This window comes from Acipenser ruthenus, unplaced genomic scaffold, assembly GCF_902713425.1.
Source record: "Acipenser ruthenus unplaced genomic scaffold, fAciRut3.2 maternal haplotype, whole genome shotgun sequence".
In the NCBI taxonomy this organism is placed as follows: Eukaryota; Metazoa; Chordata; class Actinopteri; order Acipenseriformes; family Acipenseridae; genus Acipenser; species Acipenser ruthenus.
Genome location: NW_026707587.1, coordinates 20001 through 43875, shown reverse-complemented (window position 1 = coordinate 43875; position 23875 = coordinate 20001). Strand labels below are relative to the sequence as shown.

The window sequence follows — 23875 nt, the reverse complement described above, 5'->3', positions numbered from 1 at the left end:
CCAATGAGATAGGTGCGTGGGCGGGGTTAGAACCTCAAGGCGAAGGGGAGGCGGGGACTGCGAGTCCAGGGTGACCTCATCGGTAAGATGGCGTCATCAGCTGCAGCTGCAGCAGCGGCGAGGCTCAGCGGAGCAGCAACCGGCCGGGTTGTGAAGCCGATATTCAGCCGGGATTTAGACGAGGCGAAGCGGCGAGTCCGGGAGCTCTACCGCGCCTGGTACCGTGAGGTTCCGAACGCGGGTAAGAAACGATAATATTAATAATAATAATAATAATACGACTTGCATTCGTAAAGCGCACCTGGTCTGCATAATACAAGTCAAGGTCGTTATGTGGTTGGTAGTTATTAATTTGTTTTGTATCGCAGTTTAATGTTAAATACGCCTTGACAGCATTTTAAACTGATTACCGTGCATGCACATGCAAGGTCGTGCTGAGTTTTCACCAGCAGTATTTAAAGAAGTACTATTTTTAATGATGTATTTGTGTCCAGGGCTGGGAATCAGACTCCTATCGCACAGCAGTGTGATCCAGTCCAGGTTTTACTGCTACCAGCTTGATCAGCCCCCAGTGTGTCTAGCTAACAAGCTCAGGTGTGTCTTATTATTAAACTCCTAGTGAAACCAGGACTGGATCACACTGCTGTGCAGCGGGAGTCTGATTCCCAGCCCTGTAGATAGACTTTGGTTGAAGGAGGTTTGTAGCTGATTTTATAGTGGAGAGAGCTACAGGATATTGCTGGGAACTGTGGGATATTTAGACAGAGAGATCAGGGAGGGGAATCAGACTCCTATCGCACAGCAGTGTGATCCAGTCCAGGTTTTACTGCTACCAGCTTGATCAGCCCCCAGTGTGTCTAGCTAACAAGCTCAGGTGTGTCTGATTATTAAACTCCTAGTGAAAGCAGGACTGGATCACACTGCTGTGCAGCGGGAGTCTGATTCCCAGCCCTGTAGTATAACCAAGACTAACCTAGGGGTGTCAAACTTGGGTCCTAGAGGGGAGGGGGTCAAATTGTATTATTTCGTTAATTGGGCACAGATATTGAACACTTCTCTCTCTAGCCCTCAGAATGTTTCCTAGGTTGTGCGTCTTGAACCCAACGCATTGAAAAAAAAAATATATATATATTATTAATTTCTTAGCAGACGCTCTTATCCAGGGCGACTTACAATTGTTACAAGATATCACATTATTTTTACATACAATTCCCCATTTATACAGTTGGGTTTTTACTGGAGCAGTCTAGGTAAAGTACCTTGCTCAAGGGTACAGCAGCAGTGTCCCCCCCACCTGGGATTGAACCCACGACCCTCCGGTCAAGAGTCCAGAGCCCCTGACCGCTACTCCACACTGCAGATAGATAGATAGATAGATAGATAGATAGTCCACACTGCTGCCCCCCTAATTGAGAGCTGACGTTACAATGAAAACCAGGAGATGACTCCGCAGCAGCCCTACAGGACTGGAGTTTGACACCCCTGCTCTGACCCCTGTTGATGTCCCCCTGTCCCCCCCAGTCTCTGTTTTCCAGTTGGACATCACGGTGAAGCAGGGAAGGGACAAAGTGAGGGAGCAGTTCCAGAAGAACAGGCTCGTGATGGACCCCCGAGTCATCGACATGCTGGTGATCAAGGTACAGGACTGAACGCAGACGAGACTCCTGCTGCACAGCAGCGTGATCCAGTCCTGGTTTCACTAGGAGTTTAATAATAAGACACACCTGAGCTTGTTAGCTAGACACACTGGGGGCTGATCAAGCTGGTAGCAGTAAAACCTGGACTGGATCACACTGCTGTGGGATAGGAGTCTGATTCCCAGCCCCTGATCTCTCTCTGTCTAAATATCCCACAGTTCCCACCAATATCCTGTAGCTCTCTTCACTATAAAATCACCTACAAACCTCCTTCAACCAAAGTCTATCTACAGGGCTGGGAATCAGACTCCCGCTGCACAGCAGTGTGATCCAGTCCTGGTTTCACTAGGAGTTTAATAATAAGACACACCTGAGCTTGTTAGCTAGACACACTGGGGGCTGATCAAGCTGGTAGCAGTAAAACCTGGACTGGATCACACTGCTGTGGGATAGGAGTCTGATTCCCAGCCCTGATCTCTCTAAATATCCCTGAGCTTGTTACCTGTACACACTGTGTTTCCAGTGATGGATTCTGGGAGATGTAGTTCATGTTTGCTGTAAGGGATTCTGGGAGTTGTAGTACATGTTTGCTGTGAGGGATTCTGGGGACTAATTCATGCATCCTGAGGGATTCTGGGAGCTGTAGGTCTGTATCCTGAGGGATTCTGGGCGCTGTAGTTCGTGTATCCTGAGGGATTCTGGGAGCTGTAGTTCACGTTTCCTGAGGGATTCTGGGAGCTGTAGTTCGTGTATCCCGAGAGGGATTCTGGGAGCTGTAGTTCATGTATCCTGAGGGATTCTGGGAACTTTAGTTCTGTATCCTGAGGGATTCTGGGAGCTGTAGTTCGTGTATCCTGAGGGATTCTGGGAGCTGTAGTTCATGTTTCCTGAGGGATTCTGGGGACTAATTCATGCATCCTGAGGGATTCTGGGAGCTGTAGGTCTGTATCCTGAGGGATTCTGGGAGCTGTAGTTCATGTATCCTGAGGGATTCTGGGAGCTGTAGTTCACGTATCCTGAGGGATTCTGGGAACTTTAGTTCTGTATCCTGAGGGATTCTGGGCGCTGTAGTTTGTGTATCCCGAGAGGGATTCTGGGAGCTGTAGTTCATGTTTCCTGAGGGATTCTGGGAGCTGTAGTTCATGTTCCCTGAGGGATTCTGGGAGCTGTAGTTCGTGTATCCTGAGGGATTCTGGGAGCTGTAGTTCATGTTCCCTGAGGGATTCTGGGAGCTGTAGTTCATGTTTCCTGAGGGATTCTGGGCGCTGTAGTTTGTGTATCCCGAGAGGGATTCTGGGAGCTGTAGTTCATGTTCTCTGTGCTTCTCTCTCAGGGTAAGATGGAGCTGGAGGAGACGATCAACGTGTGGAAGCAGCGGACTCACGTGCTGCGCTACTTCCACGAGACGGACACGCCCACCCCCCGAGACTTCCTGTCCAAGTTCTACACGGGTCACGACCCCTGAACCCCCCCCCCGGTGTAGATACACCCCGAGCTTCTCTCCATTGCAGACACACACACAGAACTGTGTGTCTCTCTGTGTGTGTCTCTGTGTGTGAACCAATAAAGTGTGGAAACTGGGACTGCTGGTTCGTTTGTTTCTTGTACTGGGAGTCCAGCAGAGAGAGGGAGAGGGAGAGGGAGAGGGAGAGGGGGGTAATTGATAAACTGAAAACTCTGTGTTTTAATCAGTTAGCTGCTTCAGACAGCAGTGTGATAGAAAGAGCCGTCCAGACTGACCATGCTGGTGTGTGTGAATACAGATATATAATATATACAGATATAGAATACAGCTTATTACTCATAAGCGCTGTGAATGATTGCCAGCATCATGAAATCTGTGTATTTTGGAAAACAAACGTTTCAAGGTAAGAAAAAAACAAACCTGTGTGAATTCGTTTTGTGATGATGTCTTTCTTCTTTGTTTGTTTGGACTTGCGTCTCTCAGCGCGTCTCTGTTCATCGGTTTGATTATAACTGAAGGCTGTACAGTCCGGTACGTTAGCTTTGTACAGGAATTATAACAGGGACTTTTAAAATGATGCCAACAGCTCTTCATACGATGACTCTCCAATAGAATCGTGTCTTTATTCATCAGAAACAACAGTGAAGATATTAACACACCTCTTAAACTGTACTGTGAAGCAGAATGCAGTGTTCATTTATATCAAAGCCATGCTAATAATAATAATGATAATAATAATAATAATAATAATAATAAATCAGAAAGAAAAACTGTGATCTCTTAACATCTACACCCCTGTAGCCCCCCCATGAAAACTGTGATCTCTTAACATCTACACCCCTATACCCCCCCATGAAAACTGTGATCTCTTAACATCTACACCCCTGAACCCCCCCATGAAAACTGTGATCTCTTAACATCTACACCCCTATACCCCCCCATGAAAACTGTGATCTCTTAACATCTACACCCCTGAACCCCCCCATGAAAACTGTGATCTCTTAACATCTACACCCCTGAACCCCCCCATGAAAACTGTGATCTCTTAACATCTACACCCCTGAACCCCCCCATGAAAACTGTGATCTCTTAACATCTACACCCCTGAACCCCCCCATGAAAACTGTGATCTCTTAACATGTCTGTTTGTTTACTGGAATGAATTGATTACAGTGTTTGTCTGTGTCTCAGTGTCTGTCAATGTGTGTGCGTCTCTCAGTGTGTCTGTCTCTCAGTGGGAGTGTGTCTCAGCGAGTGTGTGCGTGTTTCAGTGAGTGTGTGTATCTCTCAGTGTGTCTCTGTCTCAGTGAGTGTGTCTGTCTCTGTGTGAGTCTCTCAGTGTGCGTGTCTCTGTGTCTCTGTGTGTCTGTGTGTGTCTCAGTGTGTGTGTGTGTGTGTCTCTGTATCTCAGTGTGTCTCAGTGTGTGTGTCTCAGTGTCTGTGTGTCAGTACCTGTGTGTCAGTGTGTGTGTGTGTATCAGTGTGTGTGTGTCTGTGTCTCAGTGTGTGTGTGTGTGTGTGTCTCAGTGTGTCTCAGTGTGTGTGTCTCAGTGTGTCTCTGTGTCTCAGTGTGTCTCAGTGTGTCTCAGTGTGTCTCAGTGTCTCTGTGTCTCAGTGTGTCTCAGTGTGTGTGTGTCTCAGTGTGTCTCAGTGTCTCTGTGTCTCAGTGTGTCTCAGTGTGTGTGTGTCTCAGTGTGTGTGTGTCTGTGTCTCAGTGTGTCTCAGTGTGTGTGTGTCTCAGTGTGTCTCAGTGTCTCTGTGTCTCAGTGTGTCTCAGTGTGTGTGTGTCTCTGTGGCTCAGTGTCTCAGTGTGTCTCAGTGTGTGTGTGTCTCTGTGGCTCAGTGTCTCAGTGTGTGTGTGTCTCAGTGTGTCTCAGTGTCTCTGTGTCTCAGTGTGTCTCAGTGTGTGTGTGTCTCTGTGGCTCAGTGTCTCAGTGTGTCTCAGTGTGTGTGTGTCTCTGTGGCTCAGTGTCTCAGTGTGTCTCAGTGTGTCTCAGTGTGTGTGTGTCTCAGTGTGTCTCAGTGTCTCTGTGTCTCAGTGTGTCTCAGTGTGTGTGTGTCTCTGTGGCTCAGTGTCTCAGTGTGTCTCAGTGTGTCTCAGTGTGTGTGTGTCTCAGTGTCTCTGTGTCTCAGTGTGTCTCAGTGTGTGTGTGTCTCTGTGGCTCAGTGTCTCAGTGTGTCTCAGTGTGTGTGTGTCTCAGTGTGTCTCAGTGTCTCTGTGTCTCAGTGTGTCTCAGTGTGTGTGTGTCTCTGTGGCTCAGTGTCTCAGTGTGTCTCAGTGTGTCTCAGTGTGTGTGTGTCTCAGTGTGTCTCAGTGTCTCTGTGTGTCTCAGTGTGTCTCAGTGTGTGTGTGTCTCTGTGGCTCAGTGTCTCAGTGTGTCTCAGTGTGTGTGTGTCTCAGTGTGTCTCAGTGTCTCTGTGTGTCTCAGTGTGTCTCAGTGTGTGTGTGTCTCTGTGGCTCAGTGTCTCAGTGTGTCTCAGTGTGTCTCAGTGTGTGTGTGTCTCAGTGTGTCTCAGTGTCTCAGTGTGTCTCAGTGTGTGTGTGTCTCAGTGTGTCTCAGTGTCTCTGTGTGTCTCAGTGTGTCTCAGTGTGTGTGTGTCTCAGTGTGTCTCAGTGTCTCTGTGTGTCTCAGTGTGTGTGTGTCTCAGTGTGTCTCAGTGTCTCTGTGTGTCTCAGTGTGTGTGTGTCTCTGTGGCTCAGTGTGTCTCAGTGTGTCTCAGTGTGTGTGTGTCTCAGTGTGTCTCAGTGTCTCAGTGTGTGTGTGTCTCAGTGTGTCTCAGTGTCTCTGTGTGTCTCAGTGTGTGTGTGTCTCAGTGTGTCTCAGTGTCTCTGTGTGTCTCAGTGTGTGTGTGTCTCAGTGTGTCTCAGTGTCTCAGTGTGTCTCAGTGTGTGTGTGTCTCAGTGTCTCTCTGTGTCTCAGTGTGTGTGTGTGTGTGTGTCTCAGTGTGTGTCTCTGTGTCTCTGTGTGTCTCAGTGTGTCAGTGTGTGTGTGTGTGTGTGTGTGTCTCAGTGTGTGTCTCTGTGTCTCTGTGTCTCAGTGTGTGTCTCCGTGTCTCTGTGTCTCAGTGTATTGCTGAACTCACCTGGGCAACAAAACCAGCAAAAAAAATCAAACCCCCCCCTCCCCTCCCCAGATTAAGGTAACGTTTCAAACACAGTTTGTTCTCGTGAACACAGATCCGACTCGATCACAACGCGGCCCGGACTGGAGTCGCCGTGACGACGGGGGAGAAACGCATCGCACGCTCCCGGGTCCGAGTCACACGAAGTCACGCTGATGAATCAGAATCCAAAGACAGAACCGGCAAAGGAAACACGCAGCACACCGTCCCGAAGCGTAGTGTTAGATATATTGGTTTATTTTATCGTTTTGAAATACATTCGTTCATGCAGAAGAGAAACATAAAGACAAACACATTCGTCAGGGTCTGTGTCTCTCCGATCTGCCATCGACACTCAAACCAGACTGAGGAGACGAGGATTCAGCTTTGTTTCTTAATTAGGGACCCTTTTAACCTTTTATATGAAGTTTGAACTCAATCCGAGCTCCTCATTATTATTATTATTATTATTATTATTATTATTATTATTATTATTATTATTATTATTATTATTATTATTATTATTATTATTATTATTAACGAGTCGTTCAGCGGAGGCTTTTTCTCCAAAGCGACTTCCAGAGACTAGGGGGGTGAACTCTGCATCATCAACAACTGCTGCTGCTGCTGCTGCAGAGTCACTTCCAATAGGAGCTCGTTTGTTTGACGTCTCATCCGAAGGACGGAGCACAAGGAGGTGAAGCGACTCGCTCAGGGTCACACGCACACACAGGGAGTCCTACAGCTCACCGTAGTTAAAGAACTACAGCTCCCAGCATCCCTTGCCTTTGCCGGGGGTGCAGAGGCATGCTGGGAGCTGTAGTCCTATAGCCAGGGCTGGACTGATTCACAATACAGTAACTATGGCAGCGCAGCTAGAACTGAAAAACAGCTCCTGAACTCACAATCAAAGCAACAAAGAATGAGCAAAATAATAATAATAATAATAATAATAATCGCTTGGTGTTTCACACTTTATAAAGAGGTAAGGAGGGAGATTGCTTCTCAAACTCAGAGAAGGACGTTTGGAAGTTTGTGTTTCGAAGTCTCGGTCAGTTCTTGACTTTCCTTCTCAGGTTTGGTTCCTTCAGTGACCCACAGAACTCCGTCCGCTACCCCGTGTTCACTGAGACCGATCTGAGGAAGAAAACACAGGAGAGAGCATTGCCATTGAATTTACACTGAAGACGCTGAGAGAGACTTCTAGTGGAAACGTTTGCCATTGAATTTACACTGAAGACGCTGAGAGAGACTTCTAGCGGAAACGTTTGCCATTGAATTTACACTGAAGACGCTGAGAAAGACTCTTCCTCTCTTACCTCTCAGTCATCGTCATCGTCGTCCTCGGGTACGAATATGTCGTGTTCCTCCAGTAGGGCTGCAAAGCTTTTACTAATGAGAGTCCCGATATAGAGGAAGGGGAGGACCACAGCCGTCATCCGAACCAACCCAAACGAGGTCTGGAGAGAGAGAGGAGGAGAGGACCAGCTTTAAAATCCATTCTCTCACCTCTTATTAGCTTTATTAACAGTATCGCTGGCCCCTCCCTTTAAAGGAGCGCTGACCATCTTTAAAATCCATTCTCTCACCTCTTATTAGCTTTATTAACAGTATCGCTGGCCCCTCCCTTTAAAGGAGCGCTGACCATCTTTAAAATCCATTCTCTCACCTCTTATTAGCTCTATTAACAGTATCGCTGGTTCCTCCCTTTAAAGGAGCGCTGACCATCTTTAAAATCCATTCTCTCACCTCTTATTAGCTTTATTAACAGTATCGCTGGTCCCTCCCTTTAAAGGAGCGCTGACCATCTTTAAAATCCATTCTCTCACCTCTTATTAGCTTTATTAACAGTATCGCTGGTCCCTCCCTTTAAAGGAGCGCTGACCATCTTTAAAATCCATTCTCTCACCTCTTATTAGCTTTATTAACAGTATCGCTGGTCCCTCCCTTTAAAGGAGCGCTGACCATCTTTAAAATCCATTCTCTCACCTCTTATTAGCTTTATTAACAGTATCGCTGGCCCCTCCCTTTAAAGGAGCGCTGACCATCTTTAAAATCCATTCTCTCACCTCTTATTAGCTTTATTAACAGTATCGCTGGTCCCTCCCTTTAAAGGAGCGCTGACCATCTTTAAAATCCATTCTCTCACCTCTTATTAGCTTTATTAACAGTATCGCTGGTCCCTCCCTTTAAAGGAGCGCTGACCATCTTTAAAATCCATTCTCTCACCTCTTATTAGCTTTATTAACAGTATCGCTGGTCCCTCCCTTTAAAGGAGCGCTGACCATCTTTAAAATCCATTCTCTCACCTCTTATTAGCTTTATTAACAGTATCGCTGGTCCCTCCCTTTAAAGGAGCGCTGACCATCTTTAAAATCCATTCTCTCACCTCTTATTAGCTTTATTAACAGTATCGCTGGCCCCTCCCTTTAGAGGAGCGCTGACCATCTTTAAAATCCATTCTCTCACCTCTTATTAGCTTTTTGATATTTTATTTCACTAATTATCAAAACAAATTAATACATAAATAAATATACAAAAATATAAACAATGTTAAACGTTTAAAAAAAACATTATTTTTATGCAGCTGTAACTTTTTTCAATTGTTTTTCTAATCAATTTCCGTGTACCTCACCCCTTCTATAGTCAAAACGTCACCCATAGGCAGAAAGACCTGTCAATCACACCTAATTCTCCAATCCCGTTGCTTTAAACCCCGCCTCTTCCAAATCCGATACACCGATTGGTTTAAACTCCAATCAATCACGCCCTAACAACTTAACCCAACCCCCTTTCCATATTCCCTTAATCTCACAGATTCATTTTTCCCGACCTTGACTGGTTTCGGTAACATCTTCCCGGACGCGGTGGTGACCGCCGAGCGGCTGAAGACGTTCGTCCCGGTTTTCAGCCGCGTAGAGCCGCCGTTTTTCAGCCCGGCGGCGCGGAGTGAGAGGAGAGCGACGGAGCGACAGACAACAAACGCCATCTTCCGAGTCCAGCTGCCAACTGTCAGTCTGTGACGTGTCGTGAGAATGAAACAGAACAAACTAAAGGCGCGGCATCTGATTGTGACGTCATCGTTCTCTGACGCGCCGGGGTGTGATTGGTCCGTTGTGAAACTGCAGCCCTGAGTCCGCCATTGCGGCTCCAGCTGCCTCATAGTGTTTAAGAACATTATTATTATTATTATTATTATTATTATTATTATTATTATTATTATTATTATTATTTATTTATTTCTTAGCAGACGTCCTTATCCGGGGCGACTTACAATTGTTACAAGATATCACATTATTTTTACATACAATTCCCCATTTATACAGTTGGGTTTTTACTGGAGCAATCTAGGTAAAGTACCTTGCTCAAGGGTACAGCAGCAGTGTCCCCCCCACCTGGGATTGAACCCACGACCCTCCGGTCAAGAGTCCAGAGCCCTGACCACTACTCCACCCCAACAATAATTATCACTGCTACAAATACACACACATACTGGAGAACTTAGATCTGTCATTCAGCAAAATTATGCAGTGTATCGCACGTTTATTAAAATTATTTAATAAAAACAAAGTGTAATTGAACTGTAATTGATCAATTAGATGTCACATGACAGGCTCCACGGGTATGACTGTTAATACTGATTCATGTACTTATCGTTTTAAGAACATAAGAACATAAGAAAGTTTCCAAACGAGAGGAGGCCCCATTCGGCCCATCTTGCTCGTTTGGTTGTTAGTAGCTTATTGATCCCAGAATCTCATCAAGCAGCTTCTTGAAAGATCCCAGGGTGTCAGCTTCAACAACATTACTGGGGAGTTGGTTCCAGAGCCTCACAATTCTCTGTGTAAAAAAGTGCCTCCTATTTTCTGTTCTGAATGCCCCTTTATCTAATTTGTGACCCCTGGTCCTTGTTTCTTTTTTCAGGTTGTAAAAGTCCCCTGGGTCGACATTGTCTATACCTTTTAGGATTTTGAATGTTTGAATCAGATCACCGCGTAGTCTTCTTTGTTCAAGACTGAACAGATTCAATCCTTTTAGCCTGTCTGCATACGACATGCCTTTTAAACCCGGGATAATGGACCAGCGATACTGTTAATAAAGCTAATAAGAGGTGAGAGAATGGATTTGAAAGATGGTCAGCGCTCCTTTAAAGGGAGGGACCAGCGATCCTGTTAATAAAGCTAATAAGAGGTGAGAGAATGGATTTTAAAGATGGTCAGCGCTCCTTTAAAGGGAGGGGCCAGCGATACTGTTAATAAAGCTAATAAGAGGCGAGAGAATGGATTTTAAAGATGGTCAGCGCTCCTTGAAAGGGAGGGACCAGCGATACTGTTAATAAAGCTAATAAGAGGTGAGAGAATGGATTTTAAAGATGGTCAGCGCTCCTTTAAAGGGAGGGACCAGCGATACTGTTAATAAAGCTAATAAGAGGTGAGAGAATGGATTTTAAAGATGGTCAGCGCTCCTCTAAAGGGAGGGGCCAGCGATACTGTTAATAAAGCTAATAAGAGGTGAGAGAATGGATTTTAAAGATGGTCAGCGCTCCTCTAAAGGGAGGGGCCAGCGATACTGTTAATAAAGCTAATAAGAGGTGAGAGAATGGATTTTAAAGATGGTCAGCGCTCCTTTAAAGGGAGGGGCCGGCGATACTGTTAATAAAGCTAATAAGAGGTGAGAGAATGGATTTTAAAGATGGTCAGCGCTCCTTTAAAGGGAGGGACCAGCGATGCTGTTAATAAAGCTAATAAGAGGTGAGAGATTTTAAAGATGGTCAGCGCTCCTTTAAAGGGAGGGACCAGCGATACTGTTAATAAAGCTAATAAGAGGTGAGAGAATGGATTTTAAAGATGGTCAGTGCTCCTTTAAAGGGAGGGACCAGCGATACTGTTAATAAAGCTAATAAGAGGTGAGAGAATGGATTTTAAAGATGGTCAGCGCTCCTCTAAAGGGAGGGACCAGCGATACTGTTAATAAAGCTAATAAGAGGTGAGAGAATGGATTTTAAAGATGGTCAGCGCTCCTTTAAAGGGAGGGACCAGCGATACTGTTAATAAAGCTAATAAGAGGTGAGAGAATGGATTTTAAAGATGGGCAGCGCTCCTTTAAAGGGAGGGACCAGCGATACTGTTAATAAAGCTAATAAGAGGTGAGAGAATGGATTTTAAAGATGGTCAGCGCTCCTTTAAAGGGAGGGACCAGCGATACTGTTAATAAAGCTAATAAGAGGTGAGAGAATGGATTTTAAAGATGGTCAGCGCTCCTTTAAAGGGAGGGACCAGCGATACTGTTAATAAAGCTAATAAGAGGTGAGAGAATGGATTTTAAAGATGGTCAGCGCTCCTTTAAAGGGAGGGGCCAGCGATACTGTTAATAAAGCTAATAAGAGGTGAGAGAATGGATTTTAAAGATGGTCAGCGCTCCTTTAAAGGGAGGGACCAGCGATACTGTTAATAAAGCTAATAAGAGGTGAGAGAATGGATTTTAAAGATGGTCAGCGCTCCTTTAAAGGGAGGGGCCAGCGATACTGTTAATAAAGCTAATAGGAGGTGAGAGAATAGATTTTAAAGATGGTCAGCGCTCCTTTAAAGGGAGGGGCCAGCGATACTGTTAATAAAGCTAATAAGAGGTGAGAGAATGGATTTTAAAGATGGTCAGTGCTCCTTTAAAGGGAGGGACCAGCGATACTGTTAATAAAGCTAATAAGAGGTGAGAGAATGGATTTTAAAGATGGTCAGCGCTCCTTTAAAGGGAGGGACCAGCGATACTGTTAATAAAGCTAATAAGAGGTGAGAGAATGGATTTTAAAGATGGTCAGCGCTCCTTTAAAGGGAGGGACCAGCGATACTGTTAATAAAGCTAATAAGAGGTGAGAGAATGGATTTTAAAGATGGTCAGCGCTCCTTTAAAGGGAGGGACCAGCGATACTGTTAATAAAGCTAATAAGAGGGGAGAGAATGGATTTTAAAGATGGTCAGCACTCCTTTAAAGGGAGGGACCAGCGATACAGTTAATAAAGCTAATAAGAGGTGAGAGAATGGATTTTAAAGATGGTCAGCGCTCCTTTAAAGGGAGGGACCAGCGATACTGTTAATAAAGCTAATAAGAGGTGAGAGAATGGATTTTAAAGATGGTCAGCGCTCCTTTAAAGGGAGGGGCCAGCGATACTGTTAATAAAGCTAATAAGAGGTGAGAGAATGGATTTTAAAGATGGTCAGCGCTCCTTTAAAGGGAGGGACCAGCGATCCTGTTAATAAAGCTAATAAGAGGTGAGAGAATGGATTTTAAAGATGGTCAGCGCTCCTTTAAAGGGAGGGACCAGTGATCCTGTTAATAAAGCTAATAAGAGGCGAGAGAATGGATTTTAAAGATGGTCAGCGCTCCTCTAAAGGGAGGGACCAGCGATACTGTTAATAAAGCTAATAAGAGGTGAGAGAGTGGATTTTAAAGCTGACCATGCAAAGTTTATGCGTCTGTACAAGAATATAACTTTCTAAACACGAATGGTTTAATAAATTAAGGGAGAGGAATCTGAACAGTTGTGGGTTTTTTTTTTTCGTTTTAACTAACTCTGTGGTTAAGAAAGGTCGTTTCAAAAACAGAACTCGTTTTTTGTGTTTATGACTGTGTCAGGTGTTCAGATTAGGGGATCCGGTTCTTCCAGATTGCACGGCGGTGGTCGGGTCATGTGATAACTTTCACATGATCAGGAGTCACATGACCAGGAGAGAAATACAGCAGACTTGACTGAGCGGAGACGGGGCTGCAGCAACCCAGCGAGCAAAACTTGCAACGAAACGCTCTCCCACCGAATTACAGTAAGTAATCTCATTTAAATTGTGTTTTGTATTTGAAAACGGACGTCTACGGAAGCCCTAAAGGGCCACGGTATGAATTAAATATGTATATCGTTATTATCTCGTGCTTAATACTTGTAAGAGACTGTGGTAGCCTTTTTCTCTTCTCCTTTTTGTAATTCTATCTCTCTATCTCTCCCTTCCTCTCTCTCCTCTCCTCTCTCCCTCCCTTCTCTCTCTTTCTCCCCCTTCTCTCTCTCTCTCCTCTCTCTCCCCCCTCTCTCTCTCTCTCTCTCTCTCTCCCTCTCCCCCCTCTCTCTCTCCTTCTCTCTCCCCTCCTATCTCTCCTCTTTTCTCTCTCTCCCTCTCCCCTTCTCTCTCTCATCTCTCTCCCTCTCCTCTCCTCTCTCCCTCCCTCCCTTCTCTCTCTTTCTCCTCTTCTCTCTCTCTCTCCCCCCTCTCTCCCACTCTCCCCTTCTCTCTCTCCTCTCGTCTTTCCCTCTCCCCCTTCTCTCTCTCCCTCTCCCCCCTCTCTCTCTCCTTCTCTCTCCCCTCCTATCTCCCCTCTTTTCTCTCTCTCTCCTCTCTCCTCTCTCCTCTCCTCTCTCTCTCTCTTTCTCTCTCCCTCTCCTCTCCTCTCTCTCTCTCATCTCTCTCCCTCTCATCTCCTCTCTCTCCCTCCCTCCCTTCTCTCTCTTTCTCCTCTTCTCTCTCTCTCTCCCACTCTCCCCTTCTCTCTCTCCTCTCCTCTCTCCTCTCTCTCTCTCCCTCTCTCTCCCCTCTCTCTCTCCTCTCTCCTCTCCTCTCTCTCCTCTCTCTCCTCTCTCCTCTCTCTCTCTCCCTCTCTCTCCCCTCTCTCTCTCCTCTCTCCTCTCTCTCTCTCTCTCTCTCTCTCTCTCTCTCTCTCTCTCTCTCTCTCTCTCTCTCTCTATATATATATATATATATATATATATATATATATATATATATATATATATATATATATATATATATATTTTATTATTATTATTATTATTATTATTATTATTATTATTATTATTGGTAAACCAGCTGTTAAAACGCAAGCCGGATCGGGCGCTCGATGACCCGCGTGTCGGGGTCGGGTCGGGTCGGGTCGGGTCGGGTCGGGTCCCCAGAAAATAACAACTCCCACGAGGAGCGATGAGACGCTGTTGTGACGTAGCGTGCTGTATCATATCCAAGACACATGTTATTATTATTATTATTATTATTATTATGATTATTAGTTTATTTATTCGTTTTGCAAGCTGTGGACCAAAAGACAAACACCAAAAAAAAGTCATATAGGCGCACACGAAAATGTGAAGAATTTATTTAAATTAATATATATATATATATATATATATATATATATATATATTTAGATCAGAAAGGATATTTTGGTCTAGAAGTCCTTCTTCAGAGAGAGAGGAAGGAGATATCTGTTAACATTATCATCAAAATAATAATAATAATAATAATAATGTATTGTAACGCTTGAAATGTTTTTGCTTACGATTGTAAGTCGCCCTGGATAAGGGTGTCTGCTAAGAAATAAATAATAATAATAATAATAATAATAATAATAATAATAATAATAATAATAATGAGAGACATACTTAATCACTAGAAAAACTCAACAAAGACGGCAAATTTATATTAATTGCGAGTTTTCTTTCATTTCTTATTCATTTTGATTTTATTAATAATTCATTCATTCATTCATTTATTTATTTATGTATTTATTTTTTTATAATTGTGTTTCTCAGAAATGGACGCCCTGTCTGTGGTTTTCATGCTGGCATTCTCCTCGGCCGCCTCTGCCCTGGATAATGGCCTGATGAGGACCCCTCCAATGGGCTGGTTGGCATGGGAACGGTACCGCTGTAATATCGACTGCAAAACGGACCCCAAGAACTGCATCAGGTACAAAGCATTGTAAAGCAGAGAGAGGACTGGTAAAGCATAGGGAAGCATTGTAAAGCACAGAGAGGTCTGGTAAAGCATAGGGAAGCATTGTAAAGCACAGAGAGGTCTGGTAAAGCATAGGGAAGCATTGTAAAGCACAGAGAGGACTGGTAAAGCATAGGGAAGCATTGTAAAGCACAGAGAGGTCTGGTAAAGCATAGGGAAGCATTGTAAAGCACAGAGAGGTCTGGTAAAGCATAGGGAAGCATTGTAAAGCACAGAGAGGTCTGGTAAAGCATAGGGAAGCATTGTAAAGCACAGAGAGGTCTGGTAAAGCATAGGGAAGCATTGTAAAGCACAGAGAGGTCTGGTAAAGCATAGGGAAGCATTGTAAAGCAGAGAGAGGACTGGTAAAGCATAGGGAAGCATTGTGAAGCACAGAGAGGTGTGGTAAAGCATAGGGAAGCATTGCAAAGCACAGAGAGGTCTGGTAAAGCATAGGGAAGCATTGTAAAGCACAGAGAGGTCTGGTAAAGCATAGGGAAGCATTGTAAAGCACAGAGAGGTCTGGTAAAGCATAGGGAAGCATTGTAAAGCAGAGAGAGGACTGGTAAAGCATAGGGAAGCATTGTAAAGCACAGAGAGGTCTGGTAAAGCATAGGGAAGCATTGTAAAGCACAGAGAGGTCTGGTAAAGCATAGGGAAGCATTGTAAAGCACAGAGAGGTCTGGTAAAGCATAGGGAAGCATTGTAAAGCACAGAGAGGTCTGGTAAAGCATAGGGAAGCATTGTAAAGCAGAGAGAGGACTGGTAAAGCATAGGGAAGCATTGTAAAGCAGAGAGAGGACTGGTAAAGCACAGGGAAGCATTGTAAAGCAGAGAGGTCTGGTAAAGCACAGGGAAGCATTGTAAAGCACAGAGAGGTGTGGTAAAGCATAGGGAAGCATTGTAAAGCACAGAGAGGTCTGGTAAAGCATAGGGAAGCATTGTAAAGCACAGAGAGGTCTGGTAAAGCATAGGGAAGCATTGTAAAGCACAGAGAGGTCTGGTAAAGCACAGGGAAGCATTGTAAAGCAGAGAGAGGACTGGTAAAGCATAGGGAAGCATTGTAAAGCAGAGAGAGGACTGGTAAAGCAGAGGGAAGCATTGTAAAGCACAGAGAGGTCTGGTAAAGCATAGGGAAGCATTGTAAAGCACAGAGAGGTGTGGTAAAGCATAGGGAAGCATTGTAAAGCACAGAGAGGTCTGGTAAAGCATAGGGAAGCATTGTAAAGCACAGAGAGGTCTGGTAAAGCATAGGGAAGCATTGTAAAGCAGAGAGAGGACTGGTAAAGCAGAGGGAAGCATTGTAAAGCACAGAGAGGTCTGGTAAAGCATAGGGAAGCATTGTAAAGCACAGAGAGGTCTGGTAAAGCATAGGGAAGCATTGTAAAGCACAGAGAGGTCTGGTAAAGCATAGGGAAGCATTGTAAAGCAGAGAGAGGACTGGTAAAGCATAGGGAAGCATTGTAAAGCACAGAGAGGTCTGGTAAAGCATAGGGAAGCATTGTAAAGCACAGAGAGGTCTGGTAAAGCATAGGGAAGCATTGTAAAGCACAGAGAGGTCTGGTAAAGCATAGGGAAGCATTGTAAAGCACAGAGAGGTCTGGTAAAGCATAGGGAAGCATTGTAAAGCACAGAGAGGTCTGGTAAAGCATAGGGAAGCATTGTAAAGCACAGAGAGGTCTGGTAAAGCATATGGAAGCATTGTAAAGCAGAGAGAGGTCTGGTAAAGCATAGGGAAGCATTGTAAAGCACAGAGAGGTCTGGTAAAGCATAGGGAAGCATTGTAAAGCACAGAGAGGTCTGGTAAAGCATAGGGAAGCATTGTAAAGCACAGAGAGGTCTGGTAAAGCATAGGGAAGCATTGTAAAGCACAGAGAGGTCTGGTAAAGCATAGGGAAGCATTGTAAAGCACAGAGAGGTGTGGTAAAGCATAGGGAAGCATTGTAAAGCACAGAGAGGTGTGGTAAAGCATAGGGAAGCATTGTAAAGCACAGAGAGGTCTGGTAAAGCATAGGGAAGCATTGTAAAGCACAGAGAGGCATGGTAAAGCATAGGGAAGCATTGTAAAGCACAGAGAGGTCTGGTAAAGCATAGGGAAGCATTGTAAAGCAGAGAGAGGACTGGTAAAGCATAGGGAAGCATTATAAAGCAGAGAGAGGACTGGTAAAGCATAGGGAAGCATTGTAAAGCACAGAGAGGTCTGGGAAAGCATAGGGAAGCATTGTAAAGCACAGAGAGGTCTGGTAAAGCATAGGGAAGCATTGTAAAGCACAGAGAGGTCTGGGAAAGCATAGGGAAGCATTGTAAAGCACAGAGAGGTCTGGTAAAGCATAGGGAAGCATTGTAAAGCACAGCGAGGTCTGGTAAAGCATAGGGAAGCATTGTAAAGCACAGAGAGGTCTGGTAAAGCATAGGGAAGCATTGTAAAGCACAGAGAGGTCTGGGAAAGCATAGGGAAGCATTGTAAAGCACAGAGAGGTCTGGGAAAGCATAGGGAAGCATTGTAAAGCACAGAGAGGTCTGGGAAAGCATAGGGAAGCATTGTAAAGCACAGAGAGGTCTGGTAAAGCATAGGGAAGCATTGTAAAGCACAGAGAGGTCTGGTAAAGCATAGGGAAGCATTGTAAAGCACAGAGAGGTCTGGTAAAGCATAGGGAAGCATTGTGAAGCACAGAGAGGTCTGGTAAAGCATAGGGAAGCATTGTGAAGCACAGAGAGGTCTGGTAAAGCATAGGGAAGCATTGTAAAGCACAGAGAGGTCTGGTAAAGCATAGATAAGCATTGTAAAGCACAGAGAGGTGTGGTAAAGCATCGGGAAGCATTGTGAAGCACAGAGAGGACTGGTAAAGCATAGGGAAGCATTGTAAAGCACAGAGAGGTCTGGTAAAGCATAGGGAAGCATTGTAAAGCACAGAGAGGTGTGGTAAAGCATAGGGAAGCATTGTAAAGCACAGAGAGGTGTGGTAAAGCATAGGGAAGCATTGTAAAGCACAGAGAGGTGTGGTAAAGCATAGGGAAGCATTGTAAAGCACAGAGAGGTCTGGTAAAGCATAGGGAAGCATTGTAAAGCACAGAGAGGTCTGGTAAAGCATAGGGAAGCATTGTAAAGCACAGAGAGGTCTGGTAAAGCATAGGGAAGCATTGTAAAGCACAGAGAGGTCTGGGAAAGCATAGGGAAGCATTGTAAAGCACAGAGAGGTCTGGGAAAGCATAGGGAAGCATTGTAAAGCAGAGAGAGGACTGGTAAAGCATAGGGAAGCATTGTAAAGCACAGAGAGGTCTGGGAAAGCATAGGGAAGCATTGTAAAGCACAGAGAGGTCTGGTAAAGCATAGGGAAGCATTGTAAAGCACAGAGAGGTCTGGGAAAGCATAGGGAAGCATTGTAAAGCACAGAGAGGTCTGGTAAAGCATAGGGAAGCATTGTAAAGCACAGCGAGGTCTGGTAAAGCATAGGGAAGCATTGTAAAGCACAGAGAGGTCTGGGAAAGCATAGGGAAGCATTGTAAAGCACAGAGAGGTCTGGGAAAGCATAGGGAAGCATTGTAAAGCACAGAGAGGTCTGGTAAAGCATAGGGAAGCATTGTAAAGCACAGAGAGGTGTGGTAAAGCATAGGGAAGCATTGTAAAGCACAGAGAGGTGTGGTAAAGCATAGGGAAGCATTGTAAAGCACAGAGAGGTGTGGTAAAGCATAGGGAAGCATTGTAAAGCACAGAGAGGTCTGGTAAAGCATAGGGAAGCATTGTAAAGCACAGAGAGGTCTGGTAAAGCATAGGGAAGCATTGTAAAGCACAGAGAGGACTGGTAAAGCATAGGGAAGCATTGTAAAGCACAGAGAGGTATGGTAAAGCACAGGGAAGCATTGTAAAGCACAGAGAGGTCTGGTAAAGCATAGGGAAGCATTGTAAAGCACAGAGAGGTCTGGTAAAGCATAGGGAAGCATTGTAAAGCACAGAGAGGTATGGTAAAGCACAGGGAAGCATTGTAAAGCACAGAGAGGTCTGGTAAAGCATAGGGAAGCATTGTAAAGCACAGAGAGGTGTGGTAAAGCATAGGGAAGCATTGTAAAGCACAGAGAGGTCTGGTAAAGCATAGGGAAGCATTGTAAAGCACAGAGAGGTCTGGTAAAGCATAGGGAAGCATTGTAAAGCACAGAGAGGTGTGGTAAAGCATAGGGAAGCATTGTAAAGCACAGAGAGGTCTGGTAAAGCATAGGGAAGCATTGTAAAGCACAGAGAGGTCTGGTAAAGCATAGGGAAGCATTGTAAAGCACAGAGAGGTGTGGTAAAGCATAGGGAAGCATTGTAAAGCACAGAGAGGTCTGGTAAAGCATAGGGAAGCATTGTAAAGCACAGAGAGGTCTGGTAAAGCATAGGGAAGCATTGTAAAGCACAGAGAGGTCTGGTAAAGCATAGGGAAGCATTGTAAAGCACAGAGAGGTCTGGTAAAGCATAGGGAAGCATTGTAAAGCACAGAGAGGTCTGGTAAAGCATAGGGAAGCATTGTAAAGCACAGAGAGGTGTGGGTAAAGCATAGGGAAGCATTGTAAAGCACAGAGAGGTCTGGGTAAAGCATAGGGAAGCATTGTAAAGCACAGAGAGGTCTGGTAAAGCATAGGGAAGCATTGTAAAGCACAGAGAGGTCTGGTAAAGCATAGGGAAGCATTGTAAAGCACAGAGAGGTATACTTTACTAAGCTTTGATATATAGTCATTTCCATTGCCCTATACTCATAATACAGAGTGTGATATTGAGTGTGTGAATCAATAACTGATCGATTGATTTGATTATTACTCCCCCCCCCCCCCCCCCCCCCCCAGCGAGCGTCTGTTCCGGGACATGGCTGACCGCTTGGCGGAGGACGGCTGGAGAGATCTGGGGTACGTGTACCTCAACTTGGACGATTGCTGGAGCTCCATGCTGAGGGACAGCGAGGGGCGTCTCCAGCCCGACCCCCAGCGCTTCCCCAGCGGGATCCCTGCCCTGGCCGGGTACCTGCACGCCCGGGGGCTGCGGCTGGGCATCTACGCTGACCTGGGCAACTTCACCTGCGGGGGCTACCCCGGGACCACGCTGGACAGGTGGAGACGGACGCCAGGACCTTCGCGGAGTGGGGAGTGGACATGCTGAAGCTGGACGGGTGTTACTCTAACGAGACGGAGCAAGCAAAGGGTGAGGGGGAGGAGGGAGGGGGGGGAGAGGAGAGGAGAGAGGGGTAGGAGTGAGGAGGAGTAGGGGAGTGAGGGAGAGGGAGGGGGGAGAGAGAGGGAAAGGGGAGAGAGAGGAGAGGGTGGGGGGGAAGGAGGAGGAGAGGGTGGGGTGGGAGAGGAGATGAGAGGGGAGGGGAGGAGAGAGGGGTAGGAGTGAGGAGGGGTAGGGGAGTGAGGGGAGAGGGAGGGGGAGGGGGAGGGAGAGGGAAAGGGGAGAGAGAGGAGAGGGTGGGGAAGGAGAGGAGAGGGTGGGGGAGAGGGGAAAGGGGAGAGAGGAGAGGGGAGAGGAGATGAGAGGAGAGGGAGAGGAGAGGGAGGGAGAGGGAGCTAGACAGTTATTTTTAGATAGAGCTATAGATAAGAGTTATTCCACTGAAGCGAGAGAACGAAAACGTATCCCTTTCCATGTGTGTGTTTCTCTCTCTCTCTAGGTTACCCCCTCATGTCTCGCGCCCTCAACGCCACGGGCCGTCCCATTGGCTACTCCTGCAGCTGGCCCGCCTACCAGGGCGGACTCCCTCCCAAGGTGCGCTCCCATTGGCTCTGCCTCTGTGTGTGTGTATCTCTCTCTCTCTCTCTCTCTCTCTCTCTCTCTGTGTCTGTCTGTCTCTCTCCCTCTCTCTCCCCCCCTCCCTCTCTCCCCCTCTTTTCTCCCCCCCTTCTCTCTCCCCCCCTCCCCCTCTGTCTTCCCCCTCTCTCTCTCCCCTCTCCCCCCCCTCCTCTCTCTCTCTCTCTCACTGTGTTGCTCTTGCCCCAGATTAACTACACGAGCTGGGGCAGATCTGTAACCTGTGGCGGAACTTCGATGACATCGATGACTCGTGGGACAGCGTCCTCGGCATCCTGGGACTGGTTCACGGACAACCAGGACGAGCTGCAGCCCGCCGCGGGGGCCCGGCCGCTGGAACGACCCTGACATGGTGAGGCAGAGGACTACAGCTCCCAGCATCCCTCGCTGCGGCATGCTGGGAGCTGTAGTTCATCTTCTGATGGACATTAATCCTGATGAGTTTATCAACACGGCTTCGTCTGTTTGCATAAAGGACTACTGCTCCAGCATTCCCCTGCACTCATAGCCACAGTGAGGGATGCTGGGAGCTGTAGTTCATCTTCTGATTTACATTCATCCTGATGAGTTTATCAACACAGCTTTACCTGCTTGTGTAGAGGACTACAGCTCCCAGGCATTCCCCTGCACTCATAGCCACAGTGAGGGATGCTGGGAGCTGTAGTTCATCTTCTGATTTGCATTAATACTGATGAGTTTATCGGCACAGCTTGTGTAAAGGACTACAGCTCCCAGCATCCCTCACTGTGGCTACGAGTCCTGGGTATGCTGGGAGCAGTAGTTTTTATTCTGATTATTTTCTTAATCCTGAGGGGATGGGCTGGGAGGAGCTGTGAAGGAGTGGAGGGGCTGACTATCATTAATTGTGAATATCTCTCTCTCTCTCTCTCTCTCTCTCTCTCTCTCTCAGTTGCTGGTGGGTGATTTCGGGGGGGGGGGGTCTCAGTCTTGACCAGTCCCGCTCTCAGATGGCTCTGTGGTCAGTCCTGGCCGCGCCCCTCTTCATGTCCAACGACCTTCGAACCCTGAGGCCCGGAGGCGCGGAGAGATCCTGCAGAACAAACTGGCCATCGCCATCAACCAGGACCCCCTGGGGGTGCAGGGGAGGAGGGTGCTGAAGGTGAGAGGAGAGGGGGGAGAGCCATCAACCAGGACCCCCTGGGGGTGCAGGGGAGGAGGAGAAGGAGAGGAGAGCCATCAACCAGGACCCCCTGGGGGTGCAGGGGAGGAGGAGAGGAGAGGAGAGGGGGGAGAGCCATCAACCAGGACCCCCTGGGGGTGCAGGGGAGGAGGAGAGGAGAGGAGAGGGGGGGAGAGCCATCAACCAGGACCCCCTGGGGTGCAGGGGAGGAGGAGAGGAGAGGGGGGAGAGCCATCAACCAGGACCCCCTGGGGGTGAGGGGAGGAGGAGAGGAGAGGGGGGAGAGCCATCAACCAGGACCCCCTGGGGTGCAGGGGAGGAGGGTGCTGAAGGTGAGAGGAGAGGGGGGAGAGCCATCAACCAGGACCCCCTGGGGGTGCAGGGGAGGAGGAGAGGAGAGGAGAGGGGGGGGAGAGCCATCAACCAGGACCCCCTGGGGGTGCAGGGGAGGAGGAGAGGAGAGGGGAGAGAGCCATCAACCAGGACCCCCTGGGGTGCAGGGGAGGAGGAGAGGAGAGGAGGGGGGAGAGCCATCAACCAGGACCCCCTGGGGGTGCAGGGAGGGGGTGGAGGAGAGGGGGAGGAGAGGGGGAGGAGAGGAATGTCCCTCTCCTCTCTCTCCTCTGCCCTTTCTCTGACTCTCAAATTCAAATTGTTTTTCAAATTCAGACGTTCTTTATTTTCAAGGCAAATTTATGCAAGCATCTCTCTCCTCTCTCCTGTCCTCCCCCTCTCCCCTCTCTCCTCCTCTCCTCCTCTCCTCTCTCCTCTCTCCTCTGTCCCCTCCCCCTCTCTCCTCTCCTCTCCTCTCTCCTGTCCTCTCCTCTCTCTCCTCTGTCTTCTCTCTCCCCTCTCCTCCTCTCCCTTTTCCTCTCTCCTCTCTCCCCTCTTCCCCCCTCTCTCCTATCTCCTCTCTCTCCTCTCTCCTCTCTCCTCTCTCTCCCCCAAGTTGAAGAGTGGTATCCAGGTGTTCCTGCGTCCTCTTTCTCGCTCCGCCAGCTCCCTCGTCTTCCTCAGCCGAAGAACAGACATGCCGTTCCGCTACGAGACCTCGCTGAGAGAACTCAACTACACCAGCGGAGAATACCGGGTGAGAGAGAGAGAGAGAGAGAGAACTACAGCTCCCAGCATCCCTCGCTGTGGCTATGAGTGCTGGGGCATGCTGGGAGCTGCAGTTCGTATTCTGAATGTTCTAATCCTGATGAGTTTAGCAACACCGCTTTACCTGCTTAAAGAACTACAGCTCCCAGCATCCCTCGCTGTGGCTACGAGTGCTGGGGCATGCTGGGAACTGTAGTTTGTATTCTGAATCTTCTAATCCTGGTGAGAGAACGCTGCTTCACCTGCTTAGATAAAGAACTACAGCTCCCAGCATCCCTCACTGTGGGTACGAGTGCTGGGGCATGCTGGGAGCTGTAGTTTGTATTCTGAATCTTCTAATCCTGGTGAGAGAACGCTGCTTCACCTGCTTAGATAAAGAACTACAGCTCCCAGCATCCCTCACTGTGGGTACGAGTGCTGGGGCATGCTGGGAACTGTAGTTTGTATTCTGAATCTTCTAATCCTGGTGAGAGAACGCTGCTTCACCTGCTTAGATAAAGAACTACAGCTCCCAGCATCCCTCACTGTGGGTACGAGTGCTGGGGCATGCTGGGAGCTGTAGTTTAATTTAAATTATCTTTTTTTAAATAGTTTTGATCGGCTGATAGTGGCTTTAAGGTTTAATCATCATCATGACAAGAGTAAGTCGTATTTTGTGTTTTTTTTAAGGCCGTTGACGTTTTCACTGGAGCGATAATCACAGGGCTGACCGATGACAAGAATTTCACCGTGGTCATTAACCCCACGGGGGTGGTCATGTGGTACGTCTATCCCACAGTGCACCACGGGCGGGGGGAGGGGCGGGACCCAGACCCCCGTCTCAAATACAAACCGGAAGACGACAGCCCGACTGGGAACCAGTGGCCTAACTTTCTGTAATGTTGTTGTTTTTTTTTTTAAATT

General features: G+C 47.1%; 3 protein-coding genes across 3 annotated transcripts in view; 2 read left to right on the top strand and 1 right to left on the bottom strand.

Moving 5' to 3' along the window:
* Window positions 1-58: 58 nt before the first annotated feature.
* On the top strand, window positions 59-3220 carry LOC131727793 (NADH dehydrogenase [ubiquinone] 1 alpha subcomplex subunit 6-like). Its single transcript, XM_059019054.1, has 3 exons — window positions 59-241; window positions 1522-1637; window positions 2971-3220. Exons 1-3 carry the CDS (start codon window positions 88-90, stop codon window positions 3100-3102), a joined length of 402 nt encoding a protein of 133 aa, XP_058875037.1. The 5' UTR covers window positions 59-87; the 3' UTR covers window positions 3103-3220.
* A 3526-nt stretch (window positions 3221-6746) lies between these two features.
* Window positions 6747-9238, bottom strand: LOC131727794 (essential MCU regulator, mitochondrial-like). Its single transcript, XM_059019055.1, has 3 exons — window positions 9038-9238; window positions 7524-7664; window positions 6747-7341 (listed from the first exon to the last, which is right to left on the bottom strand). The coding sequence occupies exons 1-2, from the start codon at window positions 9191-9193 to the stop codon at window positions 7527-7529; spliced, it is 294 nt and encodes a 97-aa protein (XP_058875038.1). The 5' UTR covers window positions 9194-9238; the 3' UTR covers window positions 6747-7341; window positions 7524-7526.
* A 3594-nt stretch (window positions 9239-12832) lies between these two features.
* The window catches only part of LOC117970927 (alpha-N-acetylgalactosaminidase-like), an 11789-nt gene continuing 746 nt past the window's right edge, over window positions 12833-23875 (top strand). The window contains 14 exon segments of the mRNA XM_059019051.1: window positions 12833-13019; window positions 14771-14927; window positions 19773-20029; window positions 20032-20124; window positions 20594-20688; window positions 20920-20929; window positions 20932-21008; window positions 21010-21051; window positions 21053-21082; window positions 21641-21667; window positions 21669-21773; window positions 21776-21850; window positions 22821-22961; window positions 23642-23875. The exon segment at window positions 23642-23875 is cut by the window's right edge and continues 746 nt beyond it. Of these exon segments, the coding sequence (XP_058875034.1) occupies window positions 14773-14927; window positions 19773-20029; window positions 20032-20124; window positions 20594-20688; window positions 20920-20929; window positions 20932-21008; window positions 21010-21051; window positions 21053-21082; window positions 21641-21667; window positions 21669-21773; window positions 21776-21850; window positions 22821-22961; window positions 23642-23851 (1317 nt within the window). The 5' untranslated portion in view covers window positions 12833-13019; window positions 14771-14772 and the 3' untranslated portion in view covers window positions 23852-23875.